At 42.1% G+C, this 27,634-nt stretch overlaps 1 protein-coding gene across 2 annotated transcripts; it reads right to left on the reverse strand.

Annotated features, from left to right (window-relative positions):
- Nucleotides 1-901: 901 nt before the first annotated feature.
- On the reverse strand, nt 902-27,634 carry hs3st1l1 (heparan sulfate (glucosamine) 3-O-sulfotransferase 1-like1). Of its 2 annotated transcripts, none has more exons than XM_068327863.1 (3): nt 27,367-27,634; nt 2,800-2,851; nt 902-2,306 (listed from the first exon to the last, which is right to left on the reverse strand). In XM_068327863.1, exon 3 carries the CDS (start codon nt 2,136-2,138, stop codon nt 1,203-1,205), a length of 936 nt encoding a protein of 311 aa, XP_068183964.1. In that variant the 5' UTR covers nt 2,139-2,306; nt 2,800-2,851; nt 27,367-27,634; the 3' UTR covers nt 902-1,202. The 2 variants fall into 2 exon arrangements, with proteins under 2 accessions (XP_068183964.1, XP_068183966.1); XM_068327865.1 differs by lacking the exon at nt 27,367-27,634 and adding an exon at nt 6,912-6,990.

Consider the following 27,634-nt stretch of genomic DNA (forward strand, 5'->3'; position numbering starts at 1 on the left):
CAGGTGACGCCCTGGGTTAGAGGTCATGTCAGTCACTTCACCTGTGTGTGCAACAACACACATTCCCTTCAGGACCCCAAGTGCCCCCTGGTGAGCAGAACCAGGAAATGAGTAACGATCAGGGATTTATCCTCAAACACAGAATACACACTAACAACAGTTTTCTGTTCCCCATGGTTTCAAACCCCTGATCAGTCAACTACACTATTCGTATAATTATTCTTGGTGCCTCCTGATTGCCTGTAGCTATATGTGCCCCCCCTGTGCTCTGTTCAGGATACGGATCCGATGTAGCGTCAAAGACCGCTCGCCTCAGGAGAGTTATCGTTCTTATTCCAGCAGATGAAGCAGACAGATCACATGACCATCAGGTCCCGGTGGAGCTGTAGCTTCAGCTGCTGCTTAGCACCCGATCGATAAAGGAAACACGACCTGTCTGTGCCTGTTGTGTGGGGGACGACAAAATGTTTCTGGGAAACCTGCACCATTCAGGGAACAGATGATGTGTAGTAAAACCACAGCTACACGAAGGTGTGACGTCGCTGATAGCTGATGGTTTCATACCTACGTTGAACACCTGTGTAAATTACCGATGGAGAAGCAGCAGCTCTTTGCTGACGATGAACATTTGACTGATTTGGCTTTAGGCGCTGCTAGCGTCGCCGTCCACAGGCATTAGTACTTCCTGTCGTGCTAATCGCTGCTCCGGGGATCTGTTTCCCTCCATGACACATTCCACCACAGCAAATCAAAGGCTTATTCTAACATCCCTCAGATCTTATACATCTTACTATCCTGAGGTGAGGAATGAAATGCAGATAAGGCCATACCACGTTTCTGGTACAGTTGAAAGCAGAACAATTTATTTATAAGAACAAGAAATTAAACAAAGGGGGGAAAAAGAGAACGTTCATCAGTTTCATGTGTTTTTTTTTTTTTTTGCAATTTGATCACTTTAATCCTCCCAGAACAGATAAAATGAGCCGTGAAGCCTGGAGATCGTTCCATGTTAACTTCAGCCTCTGTCCACAGTTGTTCATGTGTTTCCTGTGAGGCTGGACCTGCTCTGATGGAGCCACAGTCAAATCAGTAGCTATTGAGGCTACTCAAAGGGCTTTTTGAGTGTCAGTTGTGTAAAGTGCTTTATGCCTGCTCTCTACCCTCATCACGACTCTCTGGAGTCCAGTCTCTGATCTGGGTTATTACCAGTCAAAGGTTCGCTTCACCAGCCTGAAGAAGGTCCGGTTGTGTTCCTGCAGGTAGGAGCGGAGCTGCTGGAGGACGGTGCCGTTGACCACCGGGTGAGGACGTCCCTTAGACTCGTGTAGGCAGCGCTCGCGACCGTCGCTTCGGATACAGTAGAACCCCTTGGTTTGGTTGAAGTAGAAGTTGGAGCCAACTATCCTTGGGGGTAAGTTCAGGAAGCGCTCCACCTTCTGCAGCTCTGGCAACGGATTGCGAATGAGAGCGTCGCCATTTACGATGTGCATTTGTTCCAGGGGAAAGTGGCGCAGCCAGTTGCGCATGTGGATATCGTACAGGCTCCTCTGGATCGCCTTGTACCTGACGTTCAGGGCTCCGTTGCGCACCAGCAGGTTCTCAATGGCTTGCACAGGCTTGTGGTTCTCCAGCCTGTTAAAGTACACCTGGGTGTAGTCTGAAATGACGCGCTCGGCCGGGTCTCGCAAGATCAGTAAGAGCTTGATGGAACAGTTCATGGCACAGATTCGCTCTGGTGCGAGGGCGGAGGTGAAGTAACCTGGAGTTTTCTCCACGGTGATCTGATGAGGGTAAGAGTAGGGCATCAGCTCGCGGTACCACTCAAAACCCTTGGCATAGTTCTCATCCCAGTCAAAGAAGTGGACCTCAGTCGCTGCCACGGCGACCTCTGGGTGGATGTCCAGCATCTCCAGCAGAGCTCTAGTGCCCCCCTTGCGTACACCAATAATGATACTATGTGGGGCCTTTTTACTCGTTCCTGGGGGTGGAGGGGAGGGCAAATATCCCGAAACATTGGCTGGTGTTGAATCAAGGTCCATCGTGTCGAGGGTTTTGCCAGACCCGGCCCGGAGAAGCTCCAATGGGGCAGCGTATGTCTGGAAAACTAGAAGAATGGCAGATGCCCAAAAACAGGCCATGGTGGTGGGATGGAGAACAAACTGAACAGGAGACAGAAACCAGGAAAGGATGGCTGCTTAACGTGGTCACGGACACGTGGTCCTGAGCTCAGTAGGGGTAAGGGCAGTCTCTCTCTGCCACTGAATGTCACCCGGAGCAGCAGAATTCATCCACAGTCCACAGCTCATCTACAGAGAGACAAAGAATGAAAGGCTCTGAGATTGTTTCCATTTAAGCGGAATGAACGCCTGCATGAAAGTGAAAAGCCACACATACAGGCCATGTCTGTAATAAGAGAAACATCTCAAAGGATAATCTCAATTCATCTCTTTCTTCGGATCTCTTTTGATCATTCCTCTTCCAATCTCTGCTCTCCATTAACTATAAAAAGTCATTTTCAAACGCTTTCATTTCACTGACTGAAAGAAAAAATCTGTCCAGTTTCTGAGAACATCTCACTGTGAGATGCAGACATGGATGAAGTTGTAAGACAGGGTCAGAGTGCTCCGTATGATTTCACCAATACACATGCAGCATACACACATTTATATAATGTTTTTATTTCCTGCAAAAATAATGATTTAATGATTAAATTAGGGTCATAATCCACTGAAAACCGTAACAAACTACACTGATTTCTTTATTTTCTTGCTTTCACTAGGGAAACATCAAAACATTTACCTTCACTTACGCAGCACCGTTAAGTCGCTCCTACGTAGCATGAAGCCATGACCTGAAAAAGTAGAAGAATTCTTTTAAATGTCAACAAATTCATTTGAATAGCGAACATCCTCAGATGTGCTGAGATGGAAAACAATCTGTGACACGGTTTGCTTGCGTTGAGGCTTCGCGTGCATCCAGGTCCACAGCAAAGGTCACGTTAAGGTCATATGGGCACATGGAGATATTCAGCACTCCAAGTCATTTTACATTCTCTAACACATAAATACCTGAATCATCTGCACAGACTTTCAGCTCCGGTGCACACCAGTGGAAGTCACGTCAATGGATTGTTATACCACTGTTTCTCACTGGTCAGTCATTACTGTATTGATATTCTATTATTTTTAAAGCTGCCCTTTATTCAGAATAAGTATAAAACACCAGTGATCTAGAAATCAGATGACGTAACTAATGCATTAGATTCATGATATGTAATCAGTGCAACATGTTTTGGATGTTTGTCATGTAGAAGATGACCAACCTTCACTCACTGTTAATTCTTTCTATGGAAACTACATGAAATATGTATGAAAGTACCATTAGAGTATTAGTATGATCAAAAAACGTTATCAGTATCATTAGTAGGAGTACCTTTAAAAAGTATTAAATGATATCTATCTATTTATCTATTAAATGTTTAGTTAGTCTGGTATGTATAAATTAAAGATAATCTGGACAAAATTGCCCGCATCTAAATGTTTCCATGGAAACAACAAAAACATTTTATTTAGTATGTTATATAGTATATGTATATAACATATACATTTCTATGTATTACTGCAATAACTGGTGCTCCCTTGCCATCCCTGTAATAAATACATGCTGGAAGTATGGAAGGTGTGTTGGAAATACAACCCCCAATGTCCATCACACATGTCTGTGATGTAACGGCGGCCTCACTCTCACCTTACACTCCTTCACCCGTAAAAAGGCTGTGACCCGCTCCTGCTTCACACTCTGATGCTTCAGTGCAGAACGGAGGAGGGTGGACCTGCCCCCCAGGGCCGGGGTTGTGTAAGGAAGGGGTACTTATGTGCTGTGACAGGCGCGCCTGCCTGTCAGCGCTCCCTGGCAGAGAGCTGCCAACACCGATGCTAACAGCCAGGCGACCAGACCGGCTTCCTGTCTCATCAACCCCCCCTCGTCTCACAGCACCTGTAAGGAGCCGTAGTTCCACATTCCATTGAGACTCATGGCTTAATTCAGCGCCTGATGCTCATCTGCCCAGCTTGTCATTCAGTAGATGCTGGTCATGCTGAAGTCTGATTAGCAGGAAGGACAGCAGCCTGACTGGTAAATAAAGCATCTCTGTGTCTCGTACGTTGTTTGAAAACTCATATACATGTGCATATTATGCTATTTATAGTACATTTACAATATTTCCAGATTGTAGAATGACTTGTCCTCATTGTTGTGCATGACGATTTTCATGTAAGCCTTTCGATGTTTATTAGCTGAGTGAAGCACGAGAGCAGCCGGCGGGGTGCAGAAGCACTGCTGATGCGTGTTCTTGATGAGATCACAAATATTTTGAACTAAAACCAACTTATTTTCCTTCTCTTCTAATTTTGCAGTTCAAGTCCAATCAGTTTGGAAATGACGTGATATCCACTTGAGAGAAGAGCATTCAAATCTAATTAACATGTTCTGAATTCATTCATTTCATCTCTGTTAGCTCTGAGTGGTCAAGGATATGATGGAGGTGTCTCTGCTTTGCCTGCTGGATACACTCCAGCCTTAATGTGACCCTGACTAACAACAGGAGCAAATAAAAACTCTCAAGTACAGACAAAGGCAAGACATGATTTCTGCACCATTTCCACTTCAGCCTTTACTGCTGATGCACAGCCGTTGACCCAACGTTCTTTACAGGTGTAGCAGGGAAGGCAAAACAGTATGCATACAGATGAAGACTCCATGAACACAATCAGGCAGAAAAACAAGGCAGTCAGAGATGCAACATCCTGCGACATCATCACATTTTTGTGCCTCTGGCGTCCTGAAAATGTTTTGTTTTGTGATTATATGTCATCAGGTTTCAGAGACGTGTACCTATAAAGGTATCAAAGTGAAAATTTCATTTTGACCCAGTTTTTCAAGGTCAAGCTTGTGATCTAATTTTCATCGCCTTGCCTCCCTGAATATAACGCCTTTTGTTTTGTCTTTATATCTTATCCAGTTCCTGAGAAATGTGCAAAAAAATGTACAAGAGTTAAAATTTCACCTTGACTCAGTTTTCCCATCATCTCATCTTCACCCTCCTTGCTGCCTGAGTGATGCGCTTTTTGTTTCATCTTTCTATCTGAACGTGAAGATATTTGGTGGACGGAACACACGAACACTGACATTACAATACATCACCGCTTCACGGGATGCAATTAAAAAGAATAAAACTATAAGACACTATAGAAGTGTCACATATTTTTACAGGTAAAATAATAAAATGAAATAAATGGTGTTAAGGGACCTAAGATGAAAAAACTATATAATAAGGATAAGAATGCAGACATAAAATAAAACAAAGGTTAGAAGAGGACCATTCTGTCCAACAGACCCTCAACAAACAATCCAACACTTCCCACCCGCACAACTTTAATCCTACGACTCTGACAGACAGGATGGGTTTAAAATAGTGATTTTAAAGAAGGGATGCTGGCAAAATGTATTCATTACCATTAAAACAACATAAAACTAAAAAAACTATCAAATTAAATTTTTAATTTTGGGGGTATATAACCAATAGTCCAGAGGAAGACCTGTATTCAGGTTGTATTGAGCATCACACTGCTGAGCACTTTAGTCCTCCCCCAAAGCAAAGGTGGCCCTAATGTGAAAAAGTAATAAAGGAGCGATCCGTATTTGTGCACATTAGTGGAACATTACAGCAGTGTTCCCTACCACACACTCAGGCCTCCCATGGAACACGCAGCTGTTCACTAGAACGCCCAACGAGGACAGGAGTGACAACGTGTGACTCCCTCTGGGTGGGGGCTCAGATAGCCATTAGCACGTCTCACCATCAGACGGCTGACGTGTCAGTTAGTAGAACTGTGTCTCTAGTAGAGAAACTGAAATTTAACCACCGCTTTAATTACCACCCCTTCAGTTTGACTGATCCCAAAGGAACTGAAACTTTTCCTTCCTGAGACACTGAATGTGTTTGTGGTCAATGTCAGGAATCAGATGCTTTTTTGTCAAATTCATGTCTTCCCTGTACAAAGTACTGTTAATATAACATGTTGGAGGAGATCATTTTCAACCATGTTTGACTGGTTTGTCATTAACACAAATCATGCATCGTGGGGGTGTACCCCGCCTCTCGGCCATAGCCAGCTGGATACGCTGCAGTGTATCTGGCGACCCTCAGATCGGTGGCGTTACATCCAAAAGCAATAATTAAATTTGTACCCAACCGAAATGAGTAGGATGAATGCTAGACTATCTCTGCTGTGAGGTGAAAATCCACTGCAGCTCTCAGGTCAGTAACATGTGGCTATTTCTGGAGAAAACGACCTTATCAACACCTGCATGTCAGCAGTAGCATCATTACAGATTCAAGAGGAGAAAATCCACTGGTCCAGCCGAACACGTGGCCCCCGGCTCTAATCACACTGATCTATGAAACGATGTGAGGCCCTTACAGCAGAGCGGTTCTCTCGTTCTCAGGATGATTGGTTCGGTGGGAAATACAGTCCATCCAAAAACCGATCCTTCTGCCCGCTGCCATCTGTGCACAAGTAAGACATGAGCTGCACAACTTCCTCGTCAACATTAGATGTTCACGCTTCAACGCCAAACTCTGCATATAGACGTGTTTCACCAGAACACCACTGTGTGAGGACTGGCTTTCCTCATTCTGTCAGAAAACACAGTAGCTAAACAAACCACACCCCCACATCTCATCATTGCCCTTGGCATTAGTTACCCTTCCGTTTGCCCAGCATGGACACCATTGTTTCACCGACACTGGATCACTGGAGCAATCTCACGTTGCCTTGCTGCACACTGTGGCCCCAGACTTCAGCTCGCCCAACACACTCGTCTGAGATTTATTTCAAGCATCAACTCACATTGTCTGGATTCCCAGGAGGCGTTATCACAGATAAAACAGGCTGACGTGCTCATCACCCTCGGATGAATGGACCCGGCTAATCCCTGGGCTGCTGACTCACTCCGGGAGTGTTCCCTGGCATTCTGAGAGAACAACAGGCTATGAGGAGGAACACAATCACAGAGTGGCCTGATGATCCCCATTAAGACTGGCACTTCTAATAAAGCACCTCTGCTTCCTGCCGCATTGAGATCCCCCCACTGCAACAGCCCCCGCAGCCCCGACAGTAATGGTGCTCCAGCAACTTAAACGCTCCTGTAATTCTTATAATTTCCCATCAACCCCTTCACTAGTGTTCACAAGAAGTCTGATCCTCTCTTTGTCTTATCTAATTACTCCACAGAATTGATTAAAATCAACTTTAACACATCAAGTTTCATTTATAAAGCGCTTTAACAGACAGTCCATGCTAATAGTTGTCCTCCACTCTTTTAGGCATCCTGAAACTGAAATATACACATACATTATAGATGAAGTACTTCATCAAATGAAAAGCAGGGCATCTTCAATGAACTGTAAGCATACTAACAGTCTTTGATGAAGCCTATCTAATGACTGGTTTCATAGAGAGATCTATGGGAAGGCCTGCTGGAGGTATTTTCAGTTGAAAATGCACAATACCTGAGATGTTTTACTACATTTTAGTGTTGCTCATTAAACAGAATCCACCCCGCAGCTTGTAATGAGAATTAAGAAGCACATTGAGTGTAATCCCACAACAGCTAAGTCTTGAATTTTACTCTGTGCACATAATCAATGTTAACTCAGGTATCTGAACACTCGGGGCTCGGTATTGTCTTCCTGGAGGTCATCTCAGATATCTCGTATTTATTTCCTCAAACGGCAGCAGGTGTTTACTGCTCTATAGTGTCTTGGAAAGCCTTTTCTGGCACAACTGCATGCGATTGCACTGTTCTGTCAGTGTCTTTCTGTGATCACAAATACAGTATGTATTCACCACTGCAGAACTGGAGGTTTAGTCTTTGGACCTGATTATGTGTGCTGCTGGATGCCGAGTACCAACGTGAGCATACAGCAGCTGCAGTTAGCCGGTTGATAATAACACATTCAACTTAAAGCTGTTTCCCACAGGGCTGTCCTGTGTTTACTCACATCAGACGTCAAAGCGTTAGACGTATTCCCTCTGTGATGCAGAGTGCAGCAGTGGGTTATCAGCACTGCACACAGTTAACAAACAAGGAAACACATTTAGCAAGACATAGAGTCGAAGATGCTATCTGCACTGAGATGCTGTACAAAGCAGTATCTCTATTTTCTCCACTCTACTGGTTTCTACTGACAACCAGACCTGGGAGATCAGTTGGACAACTTCAGGGAGTGACTAAACTGACACCATTTTTTTTTAACCTACGCTGGAACCCGTGCATTATCAATCCAGCGTCAGAAGCTAATCCAGTGTCTACTCTAACTTTACGGAAAAAAAAAAAAAAATCTAATTCCCTGCAAATGATACACAATTCACATAGCATTGGTTTCATCCCCATGTTACATAAATGTAGTAAAAAATATTACATGCACTGGGTTGGGAATTTTGGATCGAGTCAATAGCTGGTTTTACATTGAGGATGAACGATAGGAAAAAATGTTAAAGCTAATGCCACCAACTGTCGTACGTCCATCACCCATTAAAGTTTTGTTGGCTAAAGGTTTTTAACTCTCCAGGAAGAAGTGCAATGGTTGCAGACATGCTAATGCTAGCTGTAGCTACTGGACTTGATTTTAACGCTAACACACATGACGAGTCAATCCAATGGCACTGACTAGTTGAATGTCTCTCAGTGGCCCACATTAGTTCACTCAGTATCCTTACAATTACTGACCGACCAGCCGGACTAGACGTCTGTGTCATACCAGTGAATGAAAATCAGTCCATTAACCAATCAGCTGAAGCATAACTAAAGACCAGATGTATGAAGAGCCGTCAACACCAACAGATTTCTGGAGCTTCATTAAGCCAATGACCTTGAACTGGATCTGTTGGTGTAATGAGCTATCTGATCTGGTCTGCATGAGTAATTCTAGTTGTTGCCTCACACGGTGACCATTGATCGTGACATGATCAGAGGCATCATAGCTGTCTGTTTGCTTGTCAGTGCAGACCTTTGCAATGTCACTCTTGGATTGTATTTCATATTAAACATTGACATAAGACTCAGGAAAAAGTAAAATGATTTCAAGTCTGTATTGATGGCTTAACATGGATTTTAACACCGTACTCTGTTGCTACAATAATTCCTACCTTCCTTACTGAAGACATTACTTTTTAATATGCCTGTAAGTCGACTACTCCTTGTTTTTTTGCATAAACTCAACTCAGACTATTTGTAAAGAATATTTAACCAACCATAGTTTACCAAAGTGCTATATTGGTTAAAGTAAATATAAGGAATAAAATAGATGAAATACAATCCTATAAACCAAATACAAGTCGAAAGCAAGAGCTTTCATAAAATGCTTGGTTAACAAACAAAACACAACACAGAAGCAAGCAATGTTATGTTGCCAAAGACTCTCCACATACCACCAGAAGCCTTGAAAAATTACAACACTTTGATACTGGACTTCAGGTAACTGGTAAGTTATCCCAGAGCTGCCCTCGAAAGTCAGTAGATTAAAAAACAAAAGCAAAAATCTTACACAGGTATCCAAAGGAGTGGGGCCAGTAGAGGAGTGCTATCATCACACTTCTTCCTGCCTGTTAGAGTACATTCTGTAAAACTGTGATGAATATTCAACAGTAGAATAATAGACATGTTACACAGACGCACCACACATTTGAGAGCTGCCATATGTTCGTAAAGTCATTTAAAGTCATTTCTCAAAAGACAAATTATTATTATTTTTTTTAAATTGGCATTTCAGCTGCAGACAACAGAGCCTTATTCTACAGGAAGGTTGTGCAGTAAATTTTAACATAACACACATGGGATCATTTTATAACAGGTTTTCATCACGTATTTCATTTAGAATTTTAAGCACCTCAGAAGAGCAAATGTAATAAAACATAAAGTATGGAGAGACGTACCTCACCATGGACTAAAAGCAAACTGTGTGCACAGGTATACCTTGGGGCCAAGTATAAATTTGTTTCCTCAAACATCACCTGTGAACAACATTCTTGTATTTTCCCATTTGCATGGCAAAGTACAAAGTGTTCATCAATAATACGGATCATCAACTCCCCATCTCTGTCCTGTGTTACAGAATGTTTCAGAGGTCTGAAGGGAAACTAGAAACACTGTTTGTTTCTGGGAGTCAAAGTCAGCCCTGACTCAAACTACTCCTCTCCACCTGCTGATGACAGGACCTACAGGTGAAGCCAGAACCATCAGGACCACTCCCTAAGAAGACGTGTGGTGGTAGGGTGTGGTAAGGTGTGGTGCGGTGCCAATGGGGCAGTTGGTAGGGTGTAGTGTGGTGGTAGGGTGTGGTAGGGTATGGTGACTGGTTCCAGTGGGACAGTTCGTCAAGGTGTGTCCAGGCCTCACTTCTGTCTGGGTGATTATCCTTAGTCCAGAGGAGTATTTTCTGGATACTACAGGCCCAATAACAGTAGATAACATGAGGTAAGGCCAGGTCAGCAAGTCTCTGAGGCTGTTCAAGCAATTGCCCTTTCTCTATTTTTATCCTCGCCAAAATGGGTAAATAAATTTGGGCAATATTATCATTTTAATGATGTTGATATGGTCAACTATAGAAAGAGGCAAACTTGACCATGTTGCTTTACCTAGTTTGCAACTATCCAAGAGCACACAAAAAATATTTATAACTAGTAGAGAAAATGCAGGTGGAATTTCTACACCTAGATTGAGTACATGAATCCATTCTTAGTGTGATGGGGACATCCGTGAGGCAGCCTGATAGAGAGGAAATATCTCACTCTTCTGAAGATTTTTTTTTTCCAAATGGATTCAGGATCACCTGAAGTGATTCAGAAATAAAATAAAAGGGTCAGACATGTACAGCAAGAAGTCATCCGCATAGAGGGATAGTTTGTGAGTTTTTTTATAGTCATCAGTCAGTAAAGACATTGGGACAGTATGAGGCACATTGGAGTGGATTTTTGCCTTTTGGATCATGTGATTTGCTATTTATCATTTAGTTGATCAGATATAACTAATATTATGCGTTTATGGTCACTGTTCCTTTGGCCACAGTCAATGAGCCCAAGTGGACTAAGGAGTTTTCTGAGTTTCTGGGGACAAAGCGAAGGATAACCAGGGATGGTGAAAACTCGTATGCAAGCTAAATGTTAAATCCATTTTTTAACCTTCTCATTACCAGTGAAGCTGTATTTACATGTTCAAGGCAGGCTGATGACAAGTGTTGCTAATCTCTTACTTTATACATTCTCCTATTGTCTGTAGTCATCATCGTCACAGTGGTTGGAATGATGCTAACTTATAATTCTTATTTCAGTCTGCAGAGCAGAGCGGGGTCCGCCCTCAGTTCATCATTACAACATGCACAAACAGGGGTAAGGAGTGGTTGAAATGAATGAGTGGTTGAAGTGGAGTGAAATCATTTTGGAGGGCTGACCATCATAGAGCACAGCTTTGTACACACTGCGGTGATGCTCACCCACAGGCTAATATTGGTTTCTTCATAAAATATTCTGCAGGTAAATTTTTAGTCCTCCAAAAAAAAAAGAAAAGAACACAAGCACACTTTATTTTATTGGCGGTACACAGTGGTGCCAAGGACAAAGACTCATCAACTTAAAGTACAAGGCGTTCCTTATCAGAGTGACATAACTTTCAGTATAGGACGACTCAGTCAGTTTCATCAGTGCCATTTTTCTCCATGAATAAGTCATCAGTCCCTCACCATTCTGCTGCCTCCATGGCCCTGTAAAACCAACTGGAGTGTTTATGGGAGACAAGAAGCAAAGGACGCTGCAGGTCCAATAACTCCTTTTATCACCCCATGTTCTACAGTAAGGGTCATTTTACGTTGGAGTTTGCTGAAGACAAATTCTTAATTAGAGAACTTTGTGGACCCAGCATCGAAGGCCTAATGGAGAAATAAAAAAGGAAAAAAAACTGAGAGGCAATCTTACAAGATTTCCTGTGTGTCTGCTTTGTAACTGTGTTTTGGAGCAATAATGAGAACATGGTTGTTCTCGAAGCAATATCAATGAAAAAGACTTAAAACGACTTTGTGAGGTTAGTTTTGTTCGCTGTGGATTCTTATTTATGTATTTGTCCGCAAAACCCATAATCCCTTTGCAATTAGTTCAGGTTATTGATTTTCTTTGTATTTATCTTTATTAAAGGAGTCTACCTTGTCAATGGAATTACTGACTCAGGTCTTAAGGTGAATGGATTCTGTTTCCCACAAGAGAAAATTATGAACAATGAGAATTAAAGACAGAATTAAAAGCAAACGCAATATAACAATAAAAATAATTATAATGTCAAACTTTCCTTCTACTTTACAGGGGTCTGTCTCCTCCTTCAAGCGTCACAGCAAGCATCCAATTAATGCGCTCATAATTGTCCCACCGAGTGCCCACTGAGCATGAGCTCGTCCCATTGGTGTGGTCAGTACAACTCCTGTCTATAAACTCACCCCCCCATGGACATCTGACGTCACCTCATGAGCTGCCTCATAATTTATTGCTGATTTAGTTCAGACTGTTTCACTGTATGAACCTGGATTAATTTGTCATATGAACAGAAATCCTGTGTATTTGTAGACTAACGCATTATAACACACTTTTCACTGACGTTAAACTGAGATAGGTATCTCTAGTCTGTGCTTAGGTGACAGATTATTGTAGGTTATTGATGCTTTATGTTGTATTTTAAATGATAGATTTGTATGTTTCCAAGATAAACTTCCTTTGAGATAATAAGGTATTGGTTTTCATATTGTATTAATCAGTATGATATTTTTTCTGATATATGGGATGCATCAGTAGACCTGTTAAACCCAAAGGAATGAGAAGCAGCCCCCTTCTTCATCCTCCTCCTCCTCCCCTTCAGTTAGTTATGCACACATGCAATCAGAGGTGCTGATGGGACAAATGATGGGTGCACTATATACCCCCTGCTTGTTCCTCAGTGGGAGGGCTATAGCTGTTTAAACAGGGGGGCACAATGAGCAAGTGTAGTTCAGTTTAAAAGAAATGGAAAATGTCTCTTGGGGTGGCTTCATTCACGTTTCATCCAAAAACATTGATGTGGATTATGAATAATAGTAAAGCAATGCACAAGATACACACTTCAGCAAGATGGAGAGATGAAATTCTGGATGGAATCATTCATGTGGGGTTCAAAAGCAACGTAGCACCAATAGTATGTTTAACCCCCCTGTACATAAACCACTTCACAAAGGGAGGCTGGACATGCCTTAAATAAATGTGACACTCAAAGAGGAACATGCTATTAGTCAGCTACGCGCTAATATTAAAGATGTTCTCTATGACTAATCTGTACAAGGTGGGAGAGAAGGAATTATATAACAATATAATAAAATTCAGCGAACGTGTTTCACCAGACCGGCCCTGACAATTACTAAAGATGCAACGCTTTCAGTTTTCTGCATGTTTATTGAGAAGTGGGGAGACGGATCTCATCCTTGATTCCATTATGTTGAAACTCCATAATTATCTCGACTCCATAGCAACAACGGAGCAGCGATAGGTAGAAAACGATTACATTTCTCCACACAGATGAACACATGAACATGCTCCGCTTCAGTGAGAAGTGGTGAATTTTCTGGGGTTAGTCCAAAATATCCATCAAATAAATAAGCCAGCAGTGGAACAATGGGCCCACAATGGACAGGTGCAACCCCCCCATCCTGGCCCATCAGCCCCTGCTGTAAGGACCAGATTAACCAGCCTTCACTTCATTTAGATGGATGATTGTTTTGGGACACGGGTGATTATATCTGTCTCCTGCACACACCATACTTATATTAATAAAGATTAGTATTAAATGAATGATTAACCTTTATAATCCAGCATGCATATTGAAAACGGCTTGTTTGTCTTTACCACAGCCTCATGAACAAGAAGCTGTGTTATCGTTGGAGAGAAAATTGAGGCTCGGACAGCAAATGAGGCGGTGTTATCTGTCAGGCACTCGGCTGGATAATGAGCAGGAATTTCCAGAGCAGACAGCCATCGCATAATGAAGCCACACAGATGAATTATTTTGCATTCTTAAAGTGCATCTTTTAATAAAACTTCATTGTGACCCTGACAAGCAATTGCTGGCCTTATCTCACGGAGGAGCCAAACATTCCTTGTGGGAACAAGTGTTTCCTTATTGTTTAGACGGAGCATTAGGAAGCAATCAGACGCTAAATGACTCATTTCTCCGTGTTTAACTCCAACTGGGGGGGTAATAGTTTCATTTGTTGGGCAATGACTTTTCCCCTGTAACATGTTCAGTGCTTTCAAGGCTGATTCAGTGCTATGAATATTATCAACGCGTAACAATACAAATAGTCTGTTTGTCCGTCTGTCCGGCTCCACGACCGTCACGCTGGTGAGGGGAGGGGCTAGAAGCCCAGCAGGGTTCAAACCAAACCTGTCGAAGGGCGGAGGAGCTCCTGGTGGACCAACAACCATCAACAAATGAAGGTTCTGTTCGGTCAATTCCGTCACGACACTAACAGCTGTGCTGGCAGAGACATTGGACCCCCCCAGGGATGTAGACATCCTTGCCTTGCTGAGTCTTGGTAGGCAGTCACATGATACCATACTGGCATTCTATTGGCTGACAGCATCCTGAAGTGCGCTACATTCCGTCAGTCTCACACTTCTGTGAGACACAAAAGTGTTTTAAACAGTCTGTCAGAGTGTTTTAAAGGTAACACAGATAGAAGGTGGTTTAATATCAGTATGGGGGGGGGGGGTTCAGAAAGGTTTACATTACCCTAAATAATAAGATAAATAGTTTGTCGCTATATCGTGGAATTTGTTAATCGCGTGTGGTTCCTGGAACACGTTATCCATGAGGACCGAGGGATTACTGTATTAATTTCAATAAAACACAGATATCTGTGTGTGTTATACAAACGTACACACATGGCAGCAGTTTGGGCAGGAAATCTCAAACACTCCCAGATTCAGAGGTGCTGAGCCTCCGTGGTCGCTCCACACCAGGATGCATAATGTTAACGTGCAAGGTGGACGTCACTGTCTGACCCACCAACACGCTGCCTGAGAAGGAAAAATCAATCAACTGATAAACTTGTTGCTGATTCAATAAACAAATCAATTAAATGAGTTTCTGTCCGAATCGTATTTCATGAAACTATTCACTCATTCACTCACATTTCCTTTCAAAGCTCGAACCAAAAAGTGAGGTCACTTTGATATTTGATATATATCAAAAGCTGTGGACGCTGACATCAAACACCCTGTCTAATCTGGACTATGCTGCACAATGTAATCCTGTGGCACCATATTAAGGAAATATGATGTTAAATGGAAGCCAAGTGATGAAAACTCATGAAGGTGATATAAACGGGGTTCAGTTGGCCCGGAATGATTCCCTTAACTGGGACAACTCTTACCAGTCTCTCTGCCACCAAAAAGTAAAATGTAAAATCTTAATCCTGAAACAATCAATCCGGTAATCTCTTTTAATTCACTTTTTTAATCCTTGTTTGTACGATAAATTAATCAAAAGATATATCTGGACAAATATCTCATGAACACAGATTTGAACAACACACAATTTAAATTATTTATCCTCTTTAACCTCAACATATTGGTAGCAACAGAGAGAAAACACAAGCCTGTGCATTGTGTCATAAAATAAAATCCCATTTATGAGATAATTAGCCTTTTCTTGCGTGTCTGTCTTCATGATTAAAAAAAGCTAATTCAATCTAATATCAAATAAGAATTTATCATTATTATCCTCTTACATCCAAATCATTGTTGCTCATAATTATTAGCTGGTCAAATAATAAGATTGATGGAAAAACAAATATAATGAGAGATTAGACAGAGTAAACAAATTTGTTATCAAATGAAATGGAAAAAATACAGGAGATTTAATTAGAGAAGAAGTAATGAATGGCTTTTTTTTTATTCATTCACTTTTTTCATTCATCATAATATTCATCACCATTCAGTTTGAAAGATGCTTTAACTGAGGTCAAAACATCGGGCCTGGATCAGACTGCAGGAGCTGGAAGCTCATTTGGTCTAGGGTCACAGAAATCTGGCCTTCTACCTTGTTAATGAAGTTTATCATTATCTATTAACGTGGGGCGATGTGGACACCAATGCTCAAAAGTAGCACAAGAATGTGATTTAATAAACACACAGACATTTAAGGTTACAGGTTAAAACATGTGACTAAAATATATCTCATTTAAGGGCATCCTTACCAACGTTCATGCTTGGTAAAAATAGAACGCATGACTGGAAACTCAATTTTCATTATTTTTATCTCAGTATACTAATAATAAAGTATCACCCATATTCTATGCTGATAACTGCTAAAGGACTGACTTCATTTGACGTTAATTTTCTTGATTGTCCACAATAGTGAAATTTGTCTTCAGTCTCACATAGTTGTGCAAATAACAGAGGAAGAACTACAGTAGAAATACTGCAATTTACAAGTTCCCAAACAGACCGACCTACACCAAGATACAAGCACGCATGCATGTCTGCTTTCACTAACATGGCTCCAGCCAAAGTGGTAGGCCTCGTATACTGATGGGGCGGCGTGCATAGTGCGAAGACGTCACCTGCAGTCTGCAGACTCAATCGCCACAGAGCTCCAAACTTCATGTGGCCTCCAGATTAGCTCCTGAACAGTGTCTAGAGACACAGATTAGCTCCAGAACAGTGTCTACAGACACAGATTAGCTCCAGAACAGTGTCTAGAGACAGATTAGCTTCAGAACAGTGTCTAGAGACAGATTAGCTCCAGAACAGTGTCTAGAGACACAGATTAGCTCCAGAACAGTGTCTAGAGAGCTTCATGGAGTGGGCTTCCATGACCGAGCAGGAAGTGACATCAGCGCGTCATTCCACAGTGTGGTGGAACACCTCAGTGGATGAAAGCTGGGCTAAGCCTCCTCACCCCCCAGGAGGAAATTCACTCATCGGACGTAGAGGTGTTAAAGTTGCGTTACGGTACCAGAGGATTTTATTGATTCTGTGTTGTTTTCATGTCCTGTAATTGTTTCTGGTCAGTCTTAGGGAATAGTATTTTAATATTTAGAGTATTAATGACTTTTAAATGACCTGTAATGGTGATTAGACATTTAAAATTTAATAAATACCACGTCCAAACCATTCATCCTCTTGGAACTATTTGTGTAGGTACCTGTTCACACCTGGTGTTACACTGGGTCTCCACATTGTGACCAAATGTAAATAAATCTCACTTACTTCATGTATAAATAGACACATTCATCCTCTGTCCGTTAAAGCCTTGTGTTTTGGCTGATACATCCATGATGACGGCCGTCACAGTGATCTGAATTTATGAGCCGGTATGAGTCCCTCTGACGTGAGATAAAAACATCACTAACATCTGCAGCTCACCTTGGTGGGTCAAAGAGTCTCATAAACGTCTCATTTACATTAAAACACATGTAGACCAGGCTGATTGTAATCCATTATGTCAGCGGTGTGGCTTCTTGTTATCCTATTGGTCGTTGGGGTGGGCGGTCCTTCAGCGGGAGCCACATTTATTACGTCCCGAGAAGCGGTGATGTATTATAATGTCAGTGTTCGTGTGTCCGTCCGTCTGTCCACCAAATATCTTCACAACCGTTGTAGATAGAAAGATGAAACAAAAAGCACATGACTCAGGCAGGAGAGGGGATGAAGATGAGATGATGACCTTGAACTTGAGAAAACTAGGTCAAGGTCAATTTTCAACTTTTGTACATTTTTTTACACACATCTCAGGAACCGGCTAAGATAGAAAGACGAAAGAAAAGGCGTTATATTCAGGGAGACAAGGGGATGAAAATTAGATCACAATATTGACCTTGAAAAACTAGGTCAAGGTCAAATTTTCACTTTTATACCTTTTTAGGCACACATCTCTGAAACCTGATGAGATATAATCACAAAACAAAAAGCAACATTTTCAGGAACAAAAATGTGATGATGACCTTCATCTTTGGTGAAAATCCAAATACACGATAGTACAATATAGAATTCTTTACTGCGACCATTGTGAAAGTAGGTCAGGGTAAACTTTTGATTTCAGGGGTGTCGCAGGATGTTGGAGTCTCTGACTGCCTTGTTTTCACACTGCTGTGGCCTGGATAACCTGTGAGTGGAGGACACGTTAAGGTCCGATCACTCCGACCACATGGAGACGTGTCCTCGTGTCCACAGCAGCACCATCTGTTTGGATGGTGTCCTACCAGGTAACACATGCAGGTGTTTATGGACACTGTTTCTGCTCATTTCACCGTCGACCTGGTAACTCTCTTTAAAAATGAATCACCTTAATAAAGTTTGCAAAAGTGTTGCAAAACAGAAGCTAAATCATTCAGGGCATCTTATGCATTCAACATGACAACACTTTAAAGGTTTTTTTCTCGCTCGTGAAAAATGTTCCAGCGGTTTACTCTGCCTGACAACATCTAACAAGTGTTTCAAGTGAGTTAGAACATTTACACCAACTTTATTAAAGATGACCAAACGTTTTGATCGTAGACACATCATATTTCACAAATACAGTAACCAATAACTGATAAAGAAAAGCACTTATATTTGTGTTAGAATAAATATATAAGCTTTATGAAACGCTGTGATGAATTGTAAATTATTTGAGCTTTCTTGTGGTTTGTCCCAGTGAAGTATGTGTTCATCACTATCTTGGGTGGTCACTGGAGACAGTCTAATTCCTGGTGTAACAACTCACTGTCCACATGTGATCCCTCAGGATCAAACCCGTGGTCACTGAGCACGACTGAGATCACTGGTTCCATTAGTTCACGCCTCTTTTCTTGTATACAGGTGTGTTAGTCACTGTCAAACCCTGGGTGTGAACCACTGAACCAGTTTAAAGGGAAAACCAAACTTAGGACACAGGCAAGGATCAAAACCAGACGTAGGCAGAGGGACAAAGGGATCTGGCACAGAAACCAGACAGAACCCGGATTAAAAAGCCTCAAGATCATCAGACTGATCAGGTCCAGGTGTTGAGAGGAACAACAGGTGTGGAGACGAGGCTCCGCCCACAAGGTCAGCCTCTACTCCTCCCACACACCGTCACCGCAGAGCACCAACACCCAACCGTCACAACAGTTAGTCTTCATGTGTGTTGGTTGATAAAAATATGTTGTGTTTCATAATTTGGGGGGTTTGGGGCTTTTTTCCGAGGCTGGTAGGGATTAAAATTATTTTAGTTAATTTAAATGGAAAAAAGTTTGATTTACAAATTCAGTCGCAGAACTGATTGAACCCGTGTCTCAGGGTTCTACTGTATTATTATTACTACATTATAATATGAGGTTCTACTGTATCATAACCTGAGGTTCTACTGAATTTATAATCTGAGGTTCTACTCTATTAATAGACATTCTGTTGTATTATAATCTGGGGTTCTACTGTATGATAATCTCAGGTTCTACTCTATTGTTATTAGAAATTCTGTTACATTATACGTAATATGAGGTTCTACTGTATCATAATCTGAGGTTCTACTGTATCATAATCTGGGGTTTTACTGCATTATAATCTGAGGTTTTACTGCATTATAATCTAAGGTTCTACTGTTTTATAATCTGGGGTTCTACTGTAGTCCCACTCTGTTGGAAGCCAAGCAGGGACTAGTTTTTGGGTGTGAAGGTCGTTCCACTCCTCTGTGGGTGAAGCACTCTGTCCACGCTGCCGCTGGTGTCTGACCTTCCCAAAATAAACCCGAATCAATGTCTCTAAAGATCAAATTTCGTATGTAGACAAACCCAGATCTTTGGAACAAATGTCAAATGTTGCTTCTGGTGGTGGAAAGAGCGCGATCCGGGGGGGCCGAGCGATGCTTGACATTTTGTTCTCATGAGTATTCATCTGTTCCTTGAAAATTACTAGCAGTGATGCGTAAAGAAACGGGGAGAGCAGACAAAGGAGAGAAATGGCTCCAGCGTCCTGACACAGCGAAGCTGCATTAACCCTGACCCCCGAGAAAAACACGGTTAAATGAAGGTCCACCTGGTCAACCGTTCACTCACACATGAATAACAATGATTACAATGCTGCTTAAATGCTCTTCATGTGAGTTTACAGACACGAGGGACTCATTCACAAACTGTTAAATTCCTTTCTGCAGCACACACACACACACACACACACACACACACACACACACACACACACACACACACACACAAAATAAAAATCAATGAACACATCTGAATAGAGAAAAATCTCTCTCCAGACACGAGGTCACGACCTCTCAGTGTGACAGACACTAATCTGATGGATCCACCGGGGCGGTGGGGCACTATCACATAAATAAGGATGCATGACACCCGGCTGAGGGATGACGTGACGCGAGCCGAGGCGTGCTGATGATGGCGGCGTCAGGCTCCGTGAGCCTCCTGATGAGAACCTGCTGCCGATCCCTCATTAACGCGATGCAGGAAATGAAGTTTGGAAAGGTCACGCTGTAAAAAGAGACATTTCCTTTTACCGAGCTTTTTCTGACCAGCCGCTTTTATTTTAGTGAACTCCACTGGTGTTGGGCTGTGCAGCAAAATAAGGACTGAGAATAGAATGCCAAGAATTTTTAGACTTTTATCAGGAATTCTATCCTTTTTATCATTTTTTAAAAATCTATTCAGATATTAAAAACACAACTCTGTATATTGATTGATAATTGATCTGATAACTGTTAATCAATAGCAGGATGTGTTCCTCTTCACTCTTGTTTTGGACCTTCAGGTCAGAGAAGCTTCTGATGATCTGCAGGACTGACTTCAGACTAGAAACAAGTTTCTAGTAAAATTTCAAAAAACACATTTAATGATAATGTGCATGAAGAGAGCAGTGAGTGTTTATATTCAGTAGAAATTTATTATTTTTATCACCTACAATATTTTATTATATTATATATAATGATAATAATGTATTCATCTTCTAACCGCTTTGACCTTGTCACAGGAGCTGGAGTCCATCCCAGCTGACTGAAGGTGTGAGGCGGGGGAAACTCGCCTATAATAATATATAATAATTTAACATATGACTGTTGTTTCATGTTCAGAGGTAATGGGACATGACTCAGTTAAAAACAGTTCAGACAAACCTGACATTCAGCGTGTTCCTCTCACCTATACTCCATTTAAATCAGAACGTGTCCTATTTATAGGAATACATTGACAAAAAAATCCACATGGTACACTGGGTGGTTCAATAACGTACGAATGAACGTACAAACGTGTCTCCTTGTGCTCTGACCCCGTTAACAAACTGAAGTCGGTTCCAGTGACAGACCTGCTTCAGACGGGATCTCTGAGTTCTCCTGACTTCTTTGGTTTGGAGCGAAACAACAACCTGGAAACGATGTTTGAAATACATTTAAATGGAAGTCTCCTTGTTAATGTCAGTGTGTCCAGGTTTACTGACGGGATGTGACATAATGAGGTCAGGTAGGTAGGTGTGCTCGTTGGCCAACGGTACGCAGCAGCCCCCGGAGGGGGTCTCCAAGATTTCAATTAACTGGGACCGAGTGCTTGGTCTAATCATTTTAAGACTGAATGGGAAAAAAAAAATCTTATTAGCTCTAGTTTTAAAGGTCCTATATTATACTCCTGATTAATTTTAATAATTGTAATTAAAATAAATTACATAAAATTATTTTAAAATTATTTTTTAATTTAATTATTTTTTAATTATTTTAAAATTATTAAATAAAATTATTTTATTTTAATTATTTTAATTAATCTCACACAGCTACCAGATGTCCAACAACACTGTATTTGAAATATTTTACCCCAAACTGATCTGTGGTCTGAATGTCTTCTATTAGAAATTGATGAAATGAGCTCACAGCAGAACAACCTTTTTTTCTGGGCTGGCCATTAAATGTTCATGAGCTCCTTCTGTCATGCCTGCTACACCCCCTCGTTGATGTGCACACATTCACTTTTTTTTAAAACTTATTTCTCTCTTATTTTTCATTATATAACTTAATTTTCCTGCAGCAGTCACAGAGGTACTTCCACTCTCAGTCAGCGTATGTAAGGACTCCAAAGCTTAATGTGCGACCACGAGATCAGCTGATCGACATGAACCTGACCGACACACTTCTTGGTGGAACTGTGGGAAAAAAGGTGTTTAAAGGTAGGAAAATAAATGGGTGGAGGAGCTAATCAATGAGTATGGAGAGAGATAATAAAAGTCTAGTCTCCTGACAGTCAACATGGACAATGAGAGATCAGTAACCAATAACATGGAGACGCTAACAGGACCTGTCTAGAGTCAGGGAGAGTCTGGAGTCTGATGTGCTTCAGTGAAACGTGGTTATGAACCTGAATGACTACGTTTCCCTCGAGGGCTTCTAACAGGGGCGGTGTCTATTGTTAAAAACGGACCCCTTTAAGATAAAAAAGAACAGTGAAAAAAAATTGTACAAGCTTGAATTGCATTTTAAATAATAGACTTGGTTTTCTTCACTCTTATGAAGCCGAGGTAATAAATCCTATTTCAATATATCTTAGCCAGTGTATTCCTAAAACTACGTGTTTGTGGTGAACGCTCTCAGATTTGTTATTTTCAGTGTATTTTGCAGCGCAGTGGTGTGACTTCAGATGCCTTCAAGAGGTTTCTAGTGATCTTGGAGATGTAGCTCCAGCCCGTCTGGTCCCGACAGCTTTGACAGAACCTTTTAATGCTCCGCTGTCGGAGCACATGGTGGCTATCAACCCCTGAGACACCACATATGGACCAAGGTGGCTTTTTGCACCATTGATTGCTGCCTTCTTCTCAACCATGAATTATTCAATTCTCCACAAATATGCAAATGTGAGCATTAGCCTAGTTCCGTCCCTGTACTGTAAGTTACAGTGACTTATCTATTATGCATGATGTGCTGGCATTGGACTGAAGAGGTCCTAGAGACAGTCTCACGGCCCTCTGTGTTCTCAGGTTCACATCATGAGAGGCCATCCCATAATAGGAGCTTTCTGCTGCTTCACGTCTCTGAAGACTTTTGGAAATTACAGCGTGATTCCACTCTCGATCTCAAACCTACTTATTGTAACAATGGAGTTTGTAGGATCTGGAGGCCAGGGAGACACGGTGGAATACGCATGAAGTTGTTGCTAATCCCCTCATTTCCCCTCACAGGCTGATAGTCTAGTCAGTAATCTGTCCACAGGGGGGGCAGACAACAGATTGATCCGATCCTACAAGATCACATTCAAATTAGCCTCTGCATGACATCAAAATTACAATCCTGGATGAGTAATTGTACAGTTTAACCTAATTATAGTACTGAAAATAACTAAAATCATGAAGGCGGTACGAGTGAGAATCCATCAGGTCAAAGAAAGTTTTCAATCCTACATTTATTCTGCTCAGCAGCGTAATGAATCAGCTGTGAGATGAACGTAGCCGTCGTTAGCTAGCGTGACAGCCGACGACTTCAGGCGGTCTGAGGAGCTAATGCTACGTGATCCCAGTCACTGTGGGGAAAAGATCTGTCTTCAGGGGACCAGATGTAACTAATAAATGTAACTAAATGTAACTCAATGTAACATAAATGTAACTACTCCTTAATGTAACTAATAAATGTAACTAACCCTAACTCAATGTAACATAAATATAACTACTCCTTAATGTTAAATAACTCTGAATGTATTACTTATTGACAGAAAAACAACACCAAAAACCAGTCAGAACATTAACTTTGCTCAAAATGTTTTTGTCAGAGTTAAAACGGGCTGAATTATTGCATTGTGGGAAATGTAGTGTTGCTCAAAACACACTTTTGATCTATTTATTTTTAGACTCTCTGACCTTTTATGCTCTGACGGGCCACATGAAATGATGTGGAGGGCCACATTTGGCCCCCGGGCCGTGTGTTTGACACATGTGGTCTAGAAGAAAATAGATGGACAGATGGATAAAACGACACACTAACACTGGTAGACTGTAGAAACTACTGGAGGAGAATGAGGGAATGGAGAGAACAGCTGTAATATTTTCTTTACATTACATATAAATTAAGTCCCACCATAACTATATGATCTGTTATAGATCAGTTTATGATCAGTTTATGATCAGGTTCTGACATGGCAACGGGTGTGAAGGCTTCAGCCACTTATTCTAATCTGGGTGGGGGGTTACGATGGAGCCCATCCCTGCTGACTACAGGCAAGAGGCGGGGTACACCCTGGATAGGTCGCCAGCTGATAGCTGGGCCAGACATAGACAATGTAGCGTGTCCAATTCATTTGACACACAGAACTGCCCCTGCTGCCAACTGCCCCACTGTGATACCCCACGGACTCCTAAAAGTGGAATGATTTGGGCATTTGGATGGAATTTGTGTAAATCAGAGGTAAGGATATAATAAAAAGAGCTCTGCGTCCAGTGAGTGCTCTGGGAGCTCCTTCTCATTTGTTTCTTATTTTCCGTGTCGTCGGGTCGTAGCGGTGTGGTGTTCAGAGGAGCTGGACATTCAGTTAACACTTTTTATGGGATGTTTCCTCTTATAGTTCATATTATAACCGACTAAAAACTTGCTTTGACCTTCTAAACCCTGAGGAGCTCCTTCTGTTCATCCACAACCTTCTTCTGGTGAAAATGTCTCCACACACACACACACACACACACACACACACACACACACACACACACACACACACACACACACACACACACACACACACACACACACACACACACTGTAGGCATGCTGATAATGGAGGTAGAGTGGTGAGCAGCTCCCCATGAGCAACCTGGAAGGAAGCAATGCCTTGCTCAAGGGCACCTCGGCAGTGCTCAGGAAGCGAACTGGCACCTGCCACTACCACTTCACACTGCAAACGTTTCTCGACCCGTGTCAATTTCTTCTTCTTTTTAAACAGCAGTTGTGAACAGGTGGAGCAGCATTTCTGCCCCCTGGTGGAGGCAGAACACCACCTCCACAGGGCTCAGGTAAAAACCAGCAGCTTCAGCAGGTTTACAGTCAGTTTAGGCCTCCAAAGAGGCATTTAGTCTGGAACAACAACAATAATGATATAATCCACATGCCTATGACCCTTGTAACATGTAAAAAGGAAAGCAAAGACGGCAACAACCTGAACCCACCCCACATACCAGGTGTGTTCTAGTTGGTAAAGAAGAACCCTGATGGTTGGTGTGCACCAGGAAGCAGGAATGTATGACATCTGTCATTTTGAGAATTTTTTTGCGTTTCCACCTCATCTCATAGTTTTCTATTCTTTGGTCATTTTCTACTGCGCTTACTAAAAATAAAAGGACACACACACACACACACACACCTTAATGTGTGTGTGTGTGTGTAACGGTGAGCCTGTTTATCCCTCCATCCATTTATCACAGAGACACCTTAACACGACTTTGGGGATTTAGAACTCACAACTCTTCCTTGGACCGTCGTCGTCTTTACAGGCGACTCGTAAACCCTGACTGTCAGGACATTCCCTCGGAGCGTCCAGCTCTCCATCCATCACCCAGTGCCATCGTTACACCGGTTCCATTTCAGGACCAACAGACAGAAGCGTGAGTCCCAGCTGAGCTCCGGATCAATCACGGCTCGTTCACGTGAAACGTCATGTGAACACGACAACGACCCGTTTCTGACTGACGTTACACTCGACTGTCACCTCTGTCAACACGACCTGAATCCCCTTTCAGTGATGACTCATTTGCATTCTTATACAGTTCTATTTGATGTTTTTCTTCATCACTTCCACCTCTTCTTCAAATGAGTTTTTTCAGGACACACAACATCAAGTAAAACAGACAAACTCACTAAACTACAACTTTAAAAAAAACACAGTTGTCCAGCGTTTTACTCACATTCATTTACCTTAACTGAGGTAGAGATATTGGGAGACATTTCATTAGTTGAAATACCCATAATTCAGATGATTAATACTAATTTTCTGTTCATGGCCTCATATCAAACCCACTCATAATGTAGAAATAATTTTCAACTCAAATCTCTTGTTGATCCCTGAGTCCAGAACCAAACCGTCTGTCTAGAGCCTTGAACATGATTGTCTTTAGCTCCATCCTGTCTAGACTCTTTCTCTTCACCATAAAGACCGCCGTCTCCCAGCAGCTACTTCACAATACATCTACAAGACGTTCTGTTCGCTCCAGGAATCAGACCACACCACACCCTCGCCTCTTCTCACTGGTTGTGAATCAGGTTTAGAATTGATTTCAAGAGTTTACTGCAGGTCTGAAGGATCCGGGTTATAAATGTGTTTCATTTTATTTTTCCTCTCTGTAACTGGATCTTCGTCTTCATCGGTTTCTCTCCTTTCCAAGCCTAAATTCTGACTTGTCAGAAGCGTTGACTGACCTCCGTCAGGAAACGCTTCCCAGAAAACCATCAGCTTCGTGTCTGAACCTGTTCTGAATTCATTGTTTGTCCTGTATCTCAACCCAGATGCACCATTTCAGATGCTGTTCTGTTTTGTGATTTCCTGTTGTCCTTATTGTTTAATTCTGATGTTCACTGCAGATATCTGGTTAAACAAAAATAATACCTATAACTAAATTTTCAACCTGGGCTGACACCTTCCAGGTGCTAATTTAAAAAGCACATGCCATCAACACATCAGTGTGGTCAGCTTCACACAGCAGTCTGGCTGTTCAATTAAATCAGAGAACTTCTTCCAGTCAAACGAGCCATTTGCCTTTGAGAAAGCCTTCAGCTAAAGGCACAAAAACCAACACCCCCATGTCATAATTAAAAATACGCACAGTCGGTGGCAAACAGTGGAATTTACCCCAATCTGACAGAACATATAGAAGATAGAGCTGCAGCATGGAAGCTGAATATCACCAGGAACATGAAGATCTGGTGTGAAGCACCTGGACTCACATCAAAACACTCAGCACAACTTCCAGAATGAGGTGGAACATATTTCAAATTAGATTTCTATTTCAGTCGAAACTTTCCATTTGAATTTCTCACGTTAAATTGATTTTAGGATCCACTGCTGATTGAGTTAATTTGAAATGCTTTAATCCTGACACTGTTATTAATAGAGACCAGCCGCGACAGGAGAGTCTGACTGAGTGATCGCTATTCGCGGATGAGGCTCTATTTATTTACTCTATTTATCTGTTACATTTAAATCCATTCAGATTAAATCCATTCAGATTAAATCCATTCAGATTAAATCCACATTACTCATCATGCAGCCCAGGAGGAGAGGAGGGTCTGCACATAGAACCGTTTTACCTCTGGTGGGGTCGGAGAGGATCCCTGCCCGCCTGGAGGGTTTGCGCGCTGGTCTCAGAGCAGCAGCGGGGGGACGAGGACTCTGCGCCGGGGAGCGCGGCTCGGCTGACGGTCAGCCCGCATGGAGGGACGGGGTCCGGCTCTCCTCATCACGGATCCACCTGGAAGCAGAGTCCACGCTCGATCACAGAGGATCACGGAGTCCGTGTGGAGACGATCCGCTGCTCGGCGCGCTGGAGGCGGCGGGGAGGGGCGTCAGCCGTCAGAT

The sequence above is a fragment of the Antennarius striatus genome, chromosome 11 (assembly GCF_040054535.1).
Source record: "Antennarius striatus isolate MH-2024 chromosome 11, ASM4005453v1, whole genome shotgun sequence".
NCBI classification, from domain to species: Eukaryota; Metazoa; Chordata; class Actinopteri; order Lophiiformes; family Antennariidae; genus Antennarius; species Antennarius striatus.

Bases quoted from the DNA above. Each gene is read 5' to 3' on its own strand.
- hs3st1l1 (XM_068327863.1), bottom strand. From the start codon at position 2,138: ATGGCCTGTTTTTGGGCATCTGCCATTCTTCTAGTTTTCCAGACATAC.